Source organism: Zalophus californianus, chromosome 1 (assembly GCF_009762305.2).
Source record: "Zalophus californianus isolate mZalCal1 chromosome 1, mZalCal1.pri.v2, whole genome shotgun sequence".
In the NCBI taxonomy this organism is placed as follows: Eukaryota; Metazoa; Chordata; class Mammalia; order Carnivora; family Otariidae; genus Zalophus; species Zalophus californianus.
In genome coordinates, this window is record NC_045595.1 from 145,839,044 (window position 1) to 145,853,763 (window position 14,720).

Consider the following 14,720-nt stretch of genomic DNA (forward strand, 5'->3'; position numbering starts at 1 on the left):
TTGAGTCCCGCGTCAGGCTCCCTGCTCACAGGGTCCCTCTGACCCTCCCCCCTCTCATGCTCTCTCTCTCTCTCTTATTCTCTCTCTCAAATAAAATCTTTAAAAAAATTAACTGAAATGAAAAACACAGTGAAGAGATTAAAAAACAACAACTACAAAAAGAACAGACTGGCACAGCATAGAGTGATCTGATTGGAGTTCCAGAAAGAAATAAGTGTGAATGGAGGAGCATGGTAATTGTTAAATAGAAATAGCTGAGAATTTTTTGGAATGATAAAAGATAACAATCCTTACATGATGGAAGTGCAGTGAATCCCAAGGAGATAAGTAAAATCAGCCAGGACAAATTAGGATGAAACTGCAGAAGGCCAAAGACAGAAAATCTTAAAAGCAACTAGAGAGAAACAACAGATTGCTATTAAAAAAAGGTTTTCTCTGGTCTAGCAACTGATTTCCCAGCAGCAGCAACAGAAGCCAGAGGACATTGGAATGTGGTCTTTACTGAGAGAAAATAGCTATCAGCCTGAAAATAGAATATCCAGTAAAACTATCTTTCAGGAATGACAGCAAAATAAAGACATTTTCGGGCCACACACACACACACACACACACACACACACACACGCCCTTTAGAAGGAAATTATAAGGTACATGATTCTGGTAGAAGGAAAGTCATCCCAGATGGAAAACCTGCAATGTGTTTTAATGGTCACAAAATGTTCCATCAAATAAATTCTATGATTTAGATTCTAGTACCATTGGACATTTATGTTTCCAATTTTTCAATATTAACTGAAACTATACTGGACATGTATATGGACATATTTATGCTTATAGTATTTGATATGGAATAGATAAAAGAATAAATCTTTTGGGGCACATAGGTGGCTAAGTTTAGGCGTCTGACTCTTGGTTTTGGCTCAGGTCATGATCTCGTGGGTTGTGGTACCAAGCACTGCTTGGGGTTCTGCATTGAGCATGGAATCTGCTTGAAGATTCTCTCCCTCTGCCCTTCGCCCCACTCCCGAGCATGCACATGTGCACTCTGCTCAAATAAATCTTAAAAAGAAAGAAAATGTTTTTTTGGCTAGAAACCCAAATTACTGGGTCAACGAAGGAAGGAGTACTTTTTGATACATGTTTTAAAATTGGCTTTGTAAAGGGCTTTACCAGTATACATTGCATCTAACAGACTATGCTGGCTTTACAAATGAATAAATGTGTGTAGGGTCAGTCTAAATGATGAAGATTGACTTTTTTTTTGTTTTTTTAGAGAAAGAGAGTGGGGGTGGGGGTTGGGGAGGCAGAGGGAGAGTGAGAGAGAGAATCTTAAACAGGCTCCTATGCCCAGCGCTGAGCAGGATGAAGGGCTCGATCTCACAAACCTGAGATGATAACCTGAGCCAAAATCCAAAAGTCGGACACTTAACTGACTGAGCCACCCTGGTGCCCTGAAGATTGACATTCTTACCAGATTTTGACTTGGTTATAGTTTTGACAAAATTTCCCATCTCACTTCTCTCCCTTTGTTATTAAAAAATGCTTTCTTTTTGATGGAAACATGCTAACTGAAATGCATTCTTTCTAACAAAATATTTCCTAACTTTCTAGAGTGTAGTCTTTCATTTTTCTTTCTCATTTTTTCAGTTTCTAACATATATAGTTGGTCCATTTAAAGACATGCTTTATTTAGTTTGGTGTTATTATGAAGGAAGACCACTATTTTAATGCTGGTAGTTTCTTTTCTAGTTTTGTGTAATTTACTAATCAGCTAACATCGTAAATGTAAATAAACAGGTTTTTAAAAAGAAGTCATTCATCCTAAAAGGGAAAGGGTACTATTAATTTGCTTGGGAATTCTGTATTTTAATATGAACCTTTAATAAGAAGGTGCCTTTTTTTTTAACTTTTTCCCTGTCTTTTTGCTTTTTCAGGTGCAAGCGAAAGTGTAGGGAAACATATGCTCGAAGCCTGCAACAATAATCTGGAGATGGCAGTCACTATGTTTTTGGATGGTGGAGGAATTGCTGAAGAGCCCAGTACCAGTTCAGCAAGTGTCTCCACAGTCAGACCACACACAGAGTATGAATTTATTATTTATTGTTAGGAGCAACCCCACCTAAATTGAGCAGTTGCATTTTTTTTTTTTTAAAGATTTTATTTATTTATTTGACAGAGCGAGAGAGCACAAGCAGGGGGAACAGTAGGGAGAGGGAGAAGCGGGCTCCCTGCCAAGCAGGGAGCCTGATGTGGGGACTCGATTCCAGGACCCTGGGATCATGACCTGAGCTGAAGGCAGACGCTTAACCATCTGAGCCACCCAGGTGCCCTAGAGTAGTTGCATTTTTATCAGTTAGGTTAATTCTCTGGTTTTGAAAAACTTAAAAGCTGAAAGAAAGCATCTGAAAAAGTGTCTCGTGTACATTTTTATACTTCTATGCCTCAAATTCTCTAGAGCACTGTCATGTCTATTATTTAATCTTCAAAAGAACCCTACGGGATGACATTATTATCTACATTTTACAGATGAGGAAGCGAAGGCTAGCCATTTTCCCAAGCTACACAGTAATTACATAGCAGATACGGCAATAAAGCCCAATAAAGCTCAGATTTCCCAATTCTAAATTTTCTTACATTGTCCCAGGAGAGTTTTGAGTTGCCAGGAAAACCTTTTGAAAAATAATTCTAGTCCTTTATACCTTAATGATGGTTACATGTGGTTAATCATTGGAAGCACCTTTAGCATATGGAACTGTATTCTGTAGAGAATGATAATAAATGGTGAACAAATTTGGGTGTTTTGCCCTTTACATTTGATACCAATGAGAATTTAAAATGAATACCTTATGGGCAAAATTCCACATCTTTGGAAAATATTAGAGATGAATGCTACTCAAAGGAAAACCATTGATTTTTGAAACAATTAAGCAGATCCTTAAATAAGACTTTAATGCTTACAGCCCTTTGTAACACTCAGTGTTTACAACTTGAGATACTAAACAAGAGGAATTCCCTGTTTAAGGGAATAGATAAAGACATAGATACTATTTTTAAATTAGAGGTAGATTTAAAAAGCCAAATAACATTTAAGACATAGTTACTTCGTTGATCTAGTTCCAGGTTCTAGAGTACTAATTGTTTCCACATGAAGAGTGAACTTTAGAGATCATTATTAGTACTTCATAAAGTTTTTTCCTATCAGTATTGGCTACGTATTTAAGATGTTGGTATCCCATTTCCCCCAACATAGCTCAAATTTTTCATGGAAATCAATATGAAAACATGATTTAGTTTACAGAAACTTGAATAACAGGTATTCATGGCTGATTTGGGGGAACATAACTGTTCTCACTGTATAAAACATGTTTTTTTTTATTGTGTTTAAAAATAGTTTTGATATGGGGCGCCTGGCTGGCTCAGGCAGTAGAGCATGCAGCTCTTAATCTCAGGGTCGTGAGTTCAAGCCCCACATTGGATGTGGAGTCTACTTTTTAAAAATAATAATTTTGATAGATGAATGTCTTATCCTATTGAATTACATTATAATTTGACTTAGATTATTTGTATTGCTAACTGATTGTCCTAAACTATAATTTTCACTCTTTACGGTTCACTTTTTTCTGATCCATTCTTTATTTTGTTGGGTAGCTAGCAATCTTGGAACAGATACCCTCAAACATGTAGTAATCAAGTTTTTATGTATAGGGAATACTACTTAATCTAAACCCCTAATTGATGTATTTCATCAGATTAAAGTTTGTTTTCTGAGTAATTAAATGGTTTTAAATTTAGATAATTATATATATACTATAAAATCAGGAAAATCATGGAAAGACTTATTTAGGTAAAAGATGTCTTCTAAATTCTTAGTTTTCTTAAGAAAATGGACTATTTCTCTTTGATGAAAGAGGATTAATAGAGTTTCCTCTTATAGATGCATTGTCTATTCCTTCAGATTATTGAATTTTGTGTGTGAGCAGTGACTGATGTACTTAATTTTGAATTACCTTTTATCCTTCTTCTGGCTTATTGTAGATTTCTCTGTCGAACTAGTTGTTCTTTGATTATAGGATGTTTTTGTTGACAAATGAGTATTCATACTTTATTTTGTAAAGTATGTTTTGGAGTTCTATCTATTAGATGTAAAAAAGAAGGCCTTAAGCTCAGTTATTACTATTAGAAACACTTGAATGGAAAACATTACACCTTACTTAAATTAACATGTGAGTAGGACACAATAAATTTGGAGCATACTCTTCCTTGCTATGAACATTAATCAGCAGAGATTAATATTTTAGTTAAAACTATAAAATCAACTGATATTTAAAACAACATAGCCATTTTTACAGTATTTCTAAATGAGTATTTTCTACTGGAGGAGATGGGTTATTAAATCCTCTGGAGGTAAACTTTAAAGAGTTTATAGGCTTTTAAAAGATGAGGAATTACTTTTTCTGCTCCGTATATATTGGAGTTTATTTAATAAATAATCCAAGGTAATACCTATGTTAACTATCTTCATAACTAGCATAAAATTTATTGCTTATTTAAACTTATTTTAATACATGTGATTTAATGATCTATTGTTTGATATAGTAGTAATGTAATACTGATTTATTATGCCTATATTTTCCATTTTTTGTCTGATTTTTTGTGTTTTTTTTTTGTAAGCTGCCCCCCCCTTTTTTTTCCTGTAAAGAATCTAGGATAGGGAATTTGAGGGGAAAGGGGAAATATTTTTTCTTTTCTGTTTGTTCTCTTTCTTTATAAATCATTTGAGCCATCTATGCCAGGTACTCTTATTCCAGGTGACCTCTGTATGGAAACCTAACAATTATTTAACACGATGGTTCCTAAAAGTCACTAAGTTTGGTGTTCATATAACTTGTTAATTTGGATGCATTCACAATAGTTATGGAGAGAACATGTAGCAAAAAAGTTTTCCTTTTGATATTTTCCTACTTCTTTTAATAGAGAAGAAGTTCGTGCCCCAATTCCTCAAAAACAGGAAATATTGGTGGAACCAGAACCTTTGTTTGGTGGTAAGTTCATCTTTTTTCCTTAGTTTTATTGGACTCTGTTGTTACCTTAGGGTTTTAATGAAGTTATCAAAAGATGTGAAGGCTTGCTCAGAGATTATTACTTTTAAGTGTAGAGTCAGTTCTTATCTTACAATTCTGTACTCCCGTCAGGAAAATTGCAGTTGCTTCTTTCCAAGGAGACAACCAGATTAAAATATTTGTTGTAGAAGGCCAAAAGAAGGAAAATTAGCAAAAAGAAATACGGCCTTGTAATGGAAGCAAATCTATCATTAGATAAAGACTCCGATTACTTTTTATTTGGGGGGCACTTACTTGACTACTATATCCTTACTGTCTTGATATGCCTTGTCTTTACTTTTCTAAATTTCCAGAAGCGCTATTCCTATTTTGAACAAAGGAGAAAGTAATACCTAATCCATGCAAAAAATTGTGGTGTCAGTCTGGGTGCATAGAGAGACAGTAGAAAGTGGAACATTCAATTAGATTTAAAGAAAACTTTTAGTTTAATAAGCACTTATTTACCTTTTGCAAGCTAAATATTTTAGGTATTAATAGGTATATTAAAAAAATAGAAAATAAAGTTATAACCTGGGTGGACAAAGTCATAGAAATGTATTTGTACATATTGATACCAGTAATGCAGAGAAATAAAAAGTTCTGTAGGTAAACTTGAATAAAGGAGAAGAAATAAATTATAAGAAAAGAATGAAGAAAATGATATAAATGATATGTCTTAATTTGAAAAAGGACTTTTTTAAGATCAGTCTTTGACTTGGCAGCTTTAGAGTTTACTGTAGTGAGAAATAACAGAATATACTGTCTAGATTAGAAATAAAGATGGGAGGAAGAAAACTGTAAGAACTGAATATTGAAGTATAATATGGGCTTTCTGGATTTTGGTTCAGCCAGTCATTGTGCTGTTAATATACCAGAAGTAATAAAGCATTGTTCATAATTTTTTTTCATATAAATGTTATGAATGGATTTTAAAATTGAGGGGTGATGCCCTTGGAAGCTTTATCTTTTCTTTATTGCAAGGAATAAGGCAGGATTTCTGAGTGGGGTAGACTACAGGAAATAAATTCTGTGCTGTTTTACTGTTGTAAAGAGGCAAAAGAGTTCCCTTTTGAAAACTCTTTCCTCCTTTTACCTCTGGTTTAATAGACATTGAAGAGGGGAATGGGAATGACTGTAGAGTTAGGAAGTCAGTCCTAACACTCATTATTAGATCTTATTATAACTTGATAAAGGTCTTTGGAGAACTAATTTCTTCTTAGGACAGTATCGATTTAAAGGGTGATTCTCAAAGTGTGGTCTGGGGGTCTGTAAGATGAAAACTATTTTCATAATAATTTTCATAAGTTATTTGCCTTTTTTTACATTGTTGATATTTGGACTGATGGTTCAGAGGCAATGATGGATCAGACTGCTGCATCTTAATTGAGTCAGGGCAGTGGCACCAAACTGTAAATTCTTCACTGCCATACACTCACAGTTTTTTTTAAAATAAACCTATTTTATTAATAATGTTCTTGATGAAGCAATAAAAAATTAACTTCATTAAATCTTGACTCCTGAGTACACATTTTAAAACTATTCTGTTTAATGAAATAGGATGTGTCCATAAAGCCCTTCTGCATACTGAAGTAGTATACTGAAGTAGTGTGGTTACTTTAAGGAAAAGCACTTTTATGGTTGTTTGAGTTGTGAACTAAACTAGCTGTTTTTTTTTTTTTTTATGGAACATTATTTTTACTTGAAAGATTGCTGACAAACTATGGTTATGTAGACTTAGGCATTTGGCAGACATTTTCTTGGATCTGAAAAAAGGCCTATTACTGCTTTAAGACAAACAACTGACATTGTTTGTTACCAGTTATTATTTTTTAAAAAAAAGCTTTCAGGCAAAAATTAGAATTTTAGAAAGTTTATATCCACGATTAGGAGTTGATAGCTTCCCATTACTTAAAGGCTTTCTGATGAGATTAGTGGTGTCATTAACAGATGTTGATTTTTTATTATTATTGTATAATGAAATGGTCAGTGTTTGGAATGTTTGCATAACTCTGAACAAATATTTTCTTTTTCTTTCTTTCTTTTTTTTTTTTTTAGTGGGGTTGGGGAGTGGGACAGAGAGAGAATCTTAAGCAGGCTCCATGCCCAGAGCGGAGCCCAGTGCAGGGCTGATCTCACAACCCTGAGATTGTGTCCTGAGCCGAAATCAAGATTAGACGCTTAACCAACAGATCCACCCGGGTGCCCCTGAACTAATATTTTCAAATGACCAGGACACCATATATTTTTTTAAATACTGTATTTATTTATTTGAGAGAGAGAATGAGATAGAGCATGAGAGGGGGGAGGGTCAGAGGGAGAAGCAGACTCCCTGCTGAGCAGGGAGCCCGACGAGAGACTCAATCCTGGGACTCCAGGATCATGACCTGAGCCGAAGGCAGTCGCTTAATCAACTGAGCCACCCAGGCGCCCCTGACCAGTGCACCATATTACAAAATTGTGCATAGGTAAAAGGACAGACAATAAGATAAGATGTATAGATGGATGGATTAGTTATCTATTGCTGTGTAACAGATTGTTCCCAAATTTAGCTTCCTGAAACAACAAACATTTGTTATCTCACAGTTTCTGTGGTTCAGCAATCCAGGTGTGGCTTGGCTAGGTATCTTTGGTTAGGGTCTCTCACAAGGGTATAATCAAGGTGTCAGCCAGAGCTATAATCATCTCAAAGCTTGAGTAGAGGAGGATCTCCTAAGCTTACTCATGTGGCTGTTGGTTGACTAAAGACATCATCAGTTCCTTACCAAAGAGCAAATGAGAGAGCAAGAGAAGGCAGCCCATTTTAGAAGCCACCATCTTTCTTAGAAGTGACAACCCATCATCTCACCTCTGCCACATTCCATTTGATCCTGCCCTTATTCAAGATATTCACACACAGGTTATGAATATTGAGAAATTGGGATAATTGGAGGCCATCCTAGAGACTGCCTACCACATAGACCAATGGATTTTGATGGAGCAGATAATGAAAAGTTCATTGATAAGATTTTAGATTCCATGCTGCAGTTAACCTTTAAGAAACTACTACTGGTTGAGTTTTGGTACAGTATCAAAGGAGAATATTCACAGTGATCTCAAAACACTATTAAAATACTGCTCCCCTTTACAACTATGTATCTGTGTTAGGTTGACTTTTAATTTCCTTCATTTACTTGAGCTATGGGAATAACAACAGATTGCAGAAGCAGATCTGAAAATCCAGATGTCTTCTCTTAAGCCAGTTATCAACAGGGAGTTGTGAAAATGTGATCAGTGCCACTCTTCTAACTAAATTTTTATTTTCCACCTGTCCCACTCCCCTATTCTATGATTCTCATTTTGAATCTTTTATTAGCAATTTGTAGCTTAGCCTCTTAGACCTCAGTGACCAGCATTCCTGTTACATGGCAATAGAGTGAGAATACAAAGGACTGATGTTTGCTGTATAGCAAATTGCTTGGAAGAGTCAGGAAACACACATTGAAGAGGCAGGTGGGAGTACAGGCATTCCTTGTTTTATTGTGCTTCACAAATATTGTGCTTTTTACAAATGAATGGTTTGTGGCTACCTTGTGGTGAACAAGTCTTTCAGCGCCATTTTACCAGCAGCATTTGCTCACTTCATGTCTCTTTGTTACATATTGGTAATTCTTGCAATATTTCAAATGTTTTCATTATTACTGTATTTGTTACGGTGATCTATAATCCATGATCTTTGATTGTACTATTATAATTGTTTCTGGGCATCACAAACCACACCCATATAAGATGGTGGACTTAATTGATATGACTGGTTCACCAGCCAGCCATTCCCTTTCTCTCCTTCTTGGGCCTCTCTATTCCCTGAAACACAGCAATATTGAAATTAGGCCAGTCAATAACCCTACAATGTCCTTTAAGTTTCCAAGTGAAAGGAAGAGTTGCACGTCTCTCACTTTAAATCAAAAACTAGAAGTGATTAAGCTTAGTGAAGAAGGCATATTGAAAGCTGAGATAGGCCAAAAGCTAAGCCTCCTGTGCCAGTTAGCCAAGTTATGAATGCAAAGGAAAAATTTTTGAAAGAAATGAGAAGTGCTACTCCATTGAACACATGAATGATGCGAAAGTGAAACAACCTGTTGCTTGCTGATAAGGAGAAAGTTTTAGTGTCAGGATGGAGGATCAAACCAACCACAACATTCCCTTAAGCCAAAATCTAATCCAGAGCAAGACTCTAACTCTTGTCAATTCTTTGAAGGCTGAGAGAGATGAGGAAGATATAGAAGAAAAATTTGAAGCCAGCAGAGGTTGGTTGGTTCTTGAGGTTTAAGGAAAGAAGCTGTCTCCATAACATAAAAGTGCAAAGTGAAATAGCAAGTGCTGATGTAGAAACTGCAGCAAGTTATCCAGAAGATCTCGCTCAGATAATTCATTGAAGGTGGCTACACTAAGCAACAGATTTTTCAATGTAGACAAAACAACCTTCTATTGGAAGAAGGTGCTATCTTGGACTTCCAGAGCTAGAGAGGAGAAGTCAATGCTTCAGATCTTCAAAGGACAGGCTGGCTCTCTTGTTAGGGTCTAATGCAGCTGGTGACTTGAAGTTGAAGCTGATGCTCATTTACCATTCTGAAAATCCTAGAGCCCTTAAGCATTATGCTAAATCTGCCCTGCCTGAGTCCTATAAATGGCACAACAAAACCTGGATGGCAACACATCTGTTTACAACATGGTTTACTGAATATTTTAAGCCAGCTGTTGAAGCCTACTGCTTAGGAAAAAAAGATTCTTTTCAAAATAGGACTGTTCAGTGACAATATACCAGGTTATCTAAGAGCTCTGATGTTATTGTCCAACAAGATTAATGTTGTTTTCATGTTTGCTAACACAACATCCATTCTGTAGCCCATGGATTAAAGAGAAATTTTTATTTTCAAGTCTTATTAAAGAAATACATCTTGTTAAGCAATAGTTACCATAGATAGTGAATGATTCTTTTGATGGATCTGGGCAGTGTAAATTGAAGACCTAGAAAGGATTCACCATTCTAGATGCTATTAAGAACATTCACGATTCATGGGAAGGGGTCAAAATAACATTTTTTTTAAAGACTTTTTATTTATTTATTTGACACAGAGAGATAGAGAGAGAGAGCACAAGCAGGGGGGAACGGCAGGCAGAGGGAGAGGGAGAAGCAGGCTCCCCGCTGAGCAAGGAGCCCGATGCGGACCTTGATCCCAGGACACTGGGATCATGACCTGAGCCAAAGGCAGCTGCTTAACTGACTGAGCCACCCAGGCGCCCCTCAAAATAACATCATTAACAGGAGTTTGAAAGAATTTGATTCCAACCCTCATGGATGACTTTGAGGGTTCAAGACTTCAGTGGAGGAAGCGAGTGCAGATGTGAGTAGAATTAGCAAGAGAACTAGAATTACAAGTAGAGCCTGAAGATGTAACTGAATTACTGCAGTCTCTTGATAAAATTTAAATGGATGTGGAGTCGCTTCTTATGGATGAGCAAAGAAAATGGTTTCTTGAGATGGAATCTACTCCTGGGAAAAATGCTGTGAAGATTGTTGAAATGACAACAAAGGATTTACAATATTACATAAACTTAGTTGATAAAGCAGCAGCAAGGTTTGAGAGGATTGACTCCAATTTTTTTTAAAAATGTATTTATTTATTTTAAAAATAATGTCTGTACCCACTGTAGGGCTCAAACTCACAACCCCAAGATTAAGAGTCACATGCTCCCCCAACTGAGCCAGCCCAGGTGCCGCTTGTTTGACTCCAATTTTGAAAGAAGTTCTACTGTGGGTAAAATGCTATCAAACAACATTGTATGCTACAGAGAAATCATTTGTGAAAAGAAGAGTCAATTAATGCAGCAAACTTCATTATCTTAAGAAGTTGCCACAGCCACTCCAACTTCAGCAACTACCACCATGATCATTCTAGCAGCCATCAACATAGAGGCAAGGCCCTCCACCAGCAAAAAGATTACAACTTGCTGAAAACTCCAATGATGGTTAGCATTTTTTAGCAATAAAATATTTTTAATTAATGTGTACATTTTTTTTTAAGATTTTATGTATTTGACAGAGAGAGACACAGCGAGAGAAGGAACATAAGCAGGAGGAGTGAGAGAAGGAGAAGGAGGCTTCCCGCTGAAGAGGGAGCCCGATGCGGGGCTCGATCCCAGGACCTGAGCCGAAGGCAGACGCTTAATGACTGAGCCACCCAGGCGCCCCAAATGTGTACATTTTTTTTAGACACAGTACTATTGCACACATGATGGACTACAGTACACAGTTGTCCCTTGAACAACTCGGGTTAGGGGAGCTGACCCCCCAAGCCATTGAAATCTGCATATAACTTTTGACCCCCCCAATCTCCCCCCGCCCACCCCAAAACTTAACTAGTAATCCGCAGTTCACTGGAAGCCTTACCAAGAACATAAATAGTCGATGAACGTATATTTTGTATATTATATGTATTATATACTGTATTCTTAGCAAAAAATTAAGTTGGAAAAAAATGTTATTAAAAAATATCATGAGAGAAAACACATTTGCAGTACTGTACTGTATTTATTGAAAAATTCCCACATATAAGTAGACCCATGCAGTTCAAATCTGTATTATTCAGTGGTAAACTTTGTGTAAACATAACTTTTATATGCACTGGGAAACTCAAATTCATTTGACTCGTCTTAATGTGATATTTGCTTTATTGTGGTAGTCTGGAACCAAACCTACATTATCTCTAAGGTATGCCTATAATAATGGTCTTAGGACTAGAGGTGTTGTGTGTGGCCTGAGGAGAGGTTCTTGGTTAGACTTAGCATAAATAAGGAGGAAACAAATGGGAGCAGGTTATGAGCCCAAGAAATAAAAGGGATTGAGTCCAAAGCTAGCAAAAGAGGAAGTAGGAGACTCCCAGGAGATCAGATGCCTGATATAGAAGGGCTACAGTGGGAAGAAAGTGGGTGGTGTGTGTGAAATAATGTAGAATATTGAGTGGCCTGGGCGCTTGGGTGGCTCAGTTGGTTAAGCGACTGCCTTCGGCTCAGGTCATGATCCTGGAGTCCCGGGATCGAGTCCCGCATCGGGCTCCCTGCTCAGCAGGGAGTCTGCTTCTCCCTCTGACCCTCTTCCCTCTCATGCTCTCTCTCTCAAATAAATAAATAAAATCTTAAAAAGAAAAAAAAAAAAAGAATATTGAGTGGCCTGCCTTTGGCAATTTCAAAGTAGAAGAAAATTATCTTTTGTGTACTATCTCCCCAATAATCATATACTCTAGGCAGCCATTCTGTGCCTTATCCTCAGATATCCTTACTTTTTTAATTGTTACGGTTAAAAGTATCTGCTAAAGAGTTTTAAGAAGGCATTATTTGAGAGGCCATATTGTTCCTACTAGAAACCTATACATTTGAAATAGGAACTCTTGATTAAAAATAGTTACAAGATTGGAAAGAATAACATTCCTTGCTGTTGCTTTATAAAGGAAAGGAGGGAAAGAGGAAGGGAGGAGAAAATAATGAAATATTTGAATTAAAAAATTTTCAGTTTAAATAAATATAAATAAAATTCAATATAGAACTAAAACATGGAAGTTTCTTTTTCCTTTTTTAAGTCAAATCTCTTTTCCTTGAGATAATATTGTGATTCTTTAACATAAATACACAAATGTGCATAAATTATATACAGATAATACTTCACACAAAAATGAGATTTTTTTTTTTAATATATGGTTCTGCATTTTGTTTTGCTTTTTACTTGATTGTTCTTGGATAGAAAGAATTATCTTATATAATGGCATATACAGACTTTTGGGAAAGATGCTTTGACATGGGGTGGGGACTTTATACTTCCTAATCTTACTGCTATTCATCATTTATTAACATGAAGCATTGTTCTGTTTACATGCTGGCCAGGCATGCCATAAGCCAATTTAATAACTGTTACCAATATTGAAGGAATTGTTAAATGTCCTTGTTTATTGTAATGTATATAAATGATCTGGCAAATGATCTGAACATATACATATAGGAAGATAACATTTTTATTATTGCTTTCTAGACTTTATAAAATACTTAAGGATTGGGTAATAGATACTATATTGGGTTTCAGAAGATCTTGGTTCTGTTTACTTTTCTCTCACTAACCCATTGTGTAACTGTGGAAAAATTTTTCTTGCAAAATTAAAAATGTTTTTGGTGTTTATAATTCTACATGTGTATCCATTGACTAAGAAGTTGTTCTTAAATATGGTTTAGAAGGTAGGTACTCACTCAGGCGTTACACCAAAAGATGGTCAGATCCCTTAGGCTAACCTGAATTAGATATTTGCAGCATGTATGTAGCTTCATCAGCATGGGGAGTCATCCTTAAAATCTTTGTTCTTATCTTTTACACAAGTTTGGTTAAGTCTCTTAACTGGGCCTTAATTTTCTTATTTGTAAAACAGAATGGTTGGGCTGAAGATGGTTGACTTAATTTTATATGAATGACTTGAAGGTTTTTAAAATTTTTTTTTCATTTTTTTATTATGTTAATCACCATACATTACATCATTAGTTTTTGATGTAGTGTTCCATGATTCATTGTTTGTGCATAACACCCAGTGCTCCAAGCAGAACGTGCCCTCTTTAATACCCATCACCAGGCTAACCCATCCTCCCACCCCCCTCCCCTCTAGAACCCTCAGTTTGTTTTTCAGAGTCTATCGTCTCTCATGGTTTAAATATTTTATTTTTTGAAGGACACCTTTATAAATCTATGAGTGTTTTAAAACAAGAAATACTTGCAGATAGGGAAGGTTTTAGAATCATTTCAAAATTAAGGTTTAAATTTTTGTATCATTTCTATTTTTTCCCGAAAGCTCCTAAAAGACGACGGCCTGCACGTTCAATATTTGATGGTTTCCGAGATTTTCAAACTGAAACTAGTAAGTATCTTATACCAGTTTATTATCTCTCTTTCTTCTTCCTTCTCCATTTTCTCCTCCCCTCTCTTCCACATAGAAAACCACAAGATGGAAAAGCACCCATCTGCTCCCCTACAGGTCAGGATCCTGGTTTGTTTTATATAGTTTTTCTTAAAAAGAAAAAGATGTTTAATATCAGGCCTAATTACTTTGAGGAGTCACCTTATTTTAAAAGGAAATTATGAATTCAGTCTGTGATTGTTACTAACTTCCCCTTAAGCTAAATTGTTCCAAATGCTAACCTAACTGGTAAGAGAAGAATATTAAGAGTGATGGAGGTCGCAGAGCCTCCACTCCCTCAATCTTTTCTGGGCCCCTGCGTACCTGGTGGGAGGAGCACACGGCCACTGTCCCACTCGACTGCCCACGACCAACTCGTCCGCAGAGATGTCAGCCGCTGGTGCCCGGGGCCTTCGGACCACCTACCACTGGGTCCTCGATAAAGTGGAGCTCCTGCTGCTGGAGAAATTGAGGCCGTTGTACAACCACCCTGCAGGTCCCAAAACAGTTTTTTTCTGGGCTCCAATTATGAAATGGGGGTTGGTGTGTGCTGGATTGGCTGACCTGGCCAGACCTGCAGAGAAACTCAGCACAGCTCAATCTTGCTGTTTTGATGGCCGCAGGGTTTATTTGGTCAAGATACTCACTTGTAATT

The 14,720-nt window shown here is 36.5% G+C and overlaps 1 protein-coding gene across 5 annotated transcripts in view; it reads left to right on the plus strand.

Annotated features, from left to right (window-relative positions):
- The window catches only part of UBXN7 (UBX domain protein 7), a 61,841-nt gene that overhangs the window by 17,195 nt on the left and 29,926 nt on the right, over nt 1–14,720 (plus strand). For 3 of the 5 annotated variants that reach the window (XM_027582339.2, XM_027582340.2, XM_027582341.1), the window contains 2 exons: nt 1,935–2,082; nt 13,961–14,026. In XM_027582339.2, coding sequence (XP_027438140.1) covers nt 2,013–2,082; nt 13,961–14,026 — 136 coding nt within the window. In that variant the 5' untranslated portion in view covers nt 1,935–2,012. Of the gene's footprint in view, nt 1–1,934; nt 2,083–4,974; nt 5,043–13,960; nt 14,027–14,720 lie in introns of all 5 variants that reach the window. The other 2 variants (XM_027582337.2, XM_027582338.1) reach the window with 1 other exon arrangement.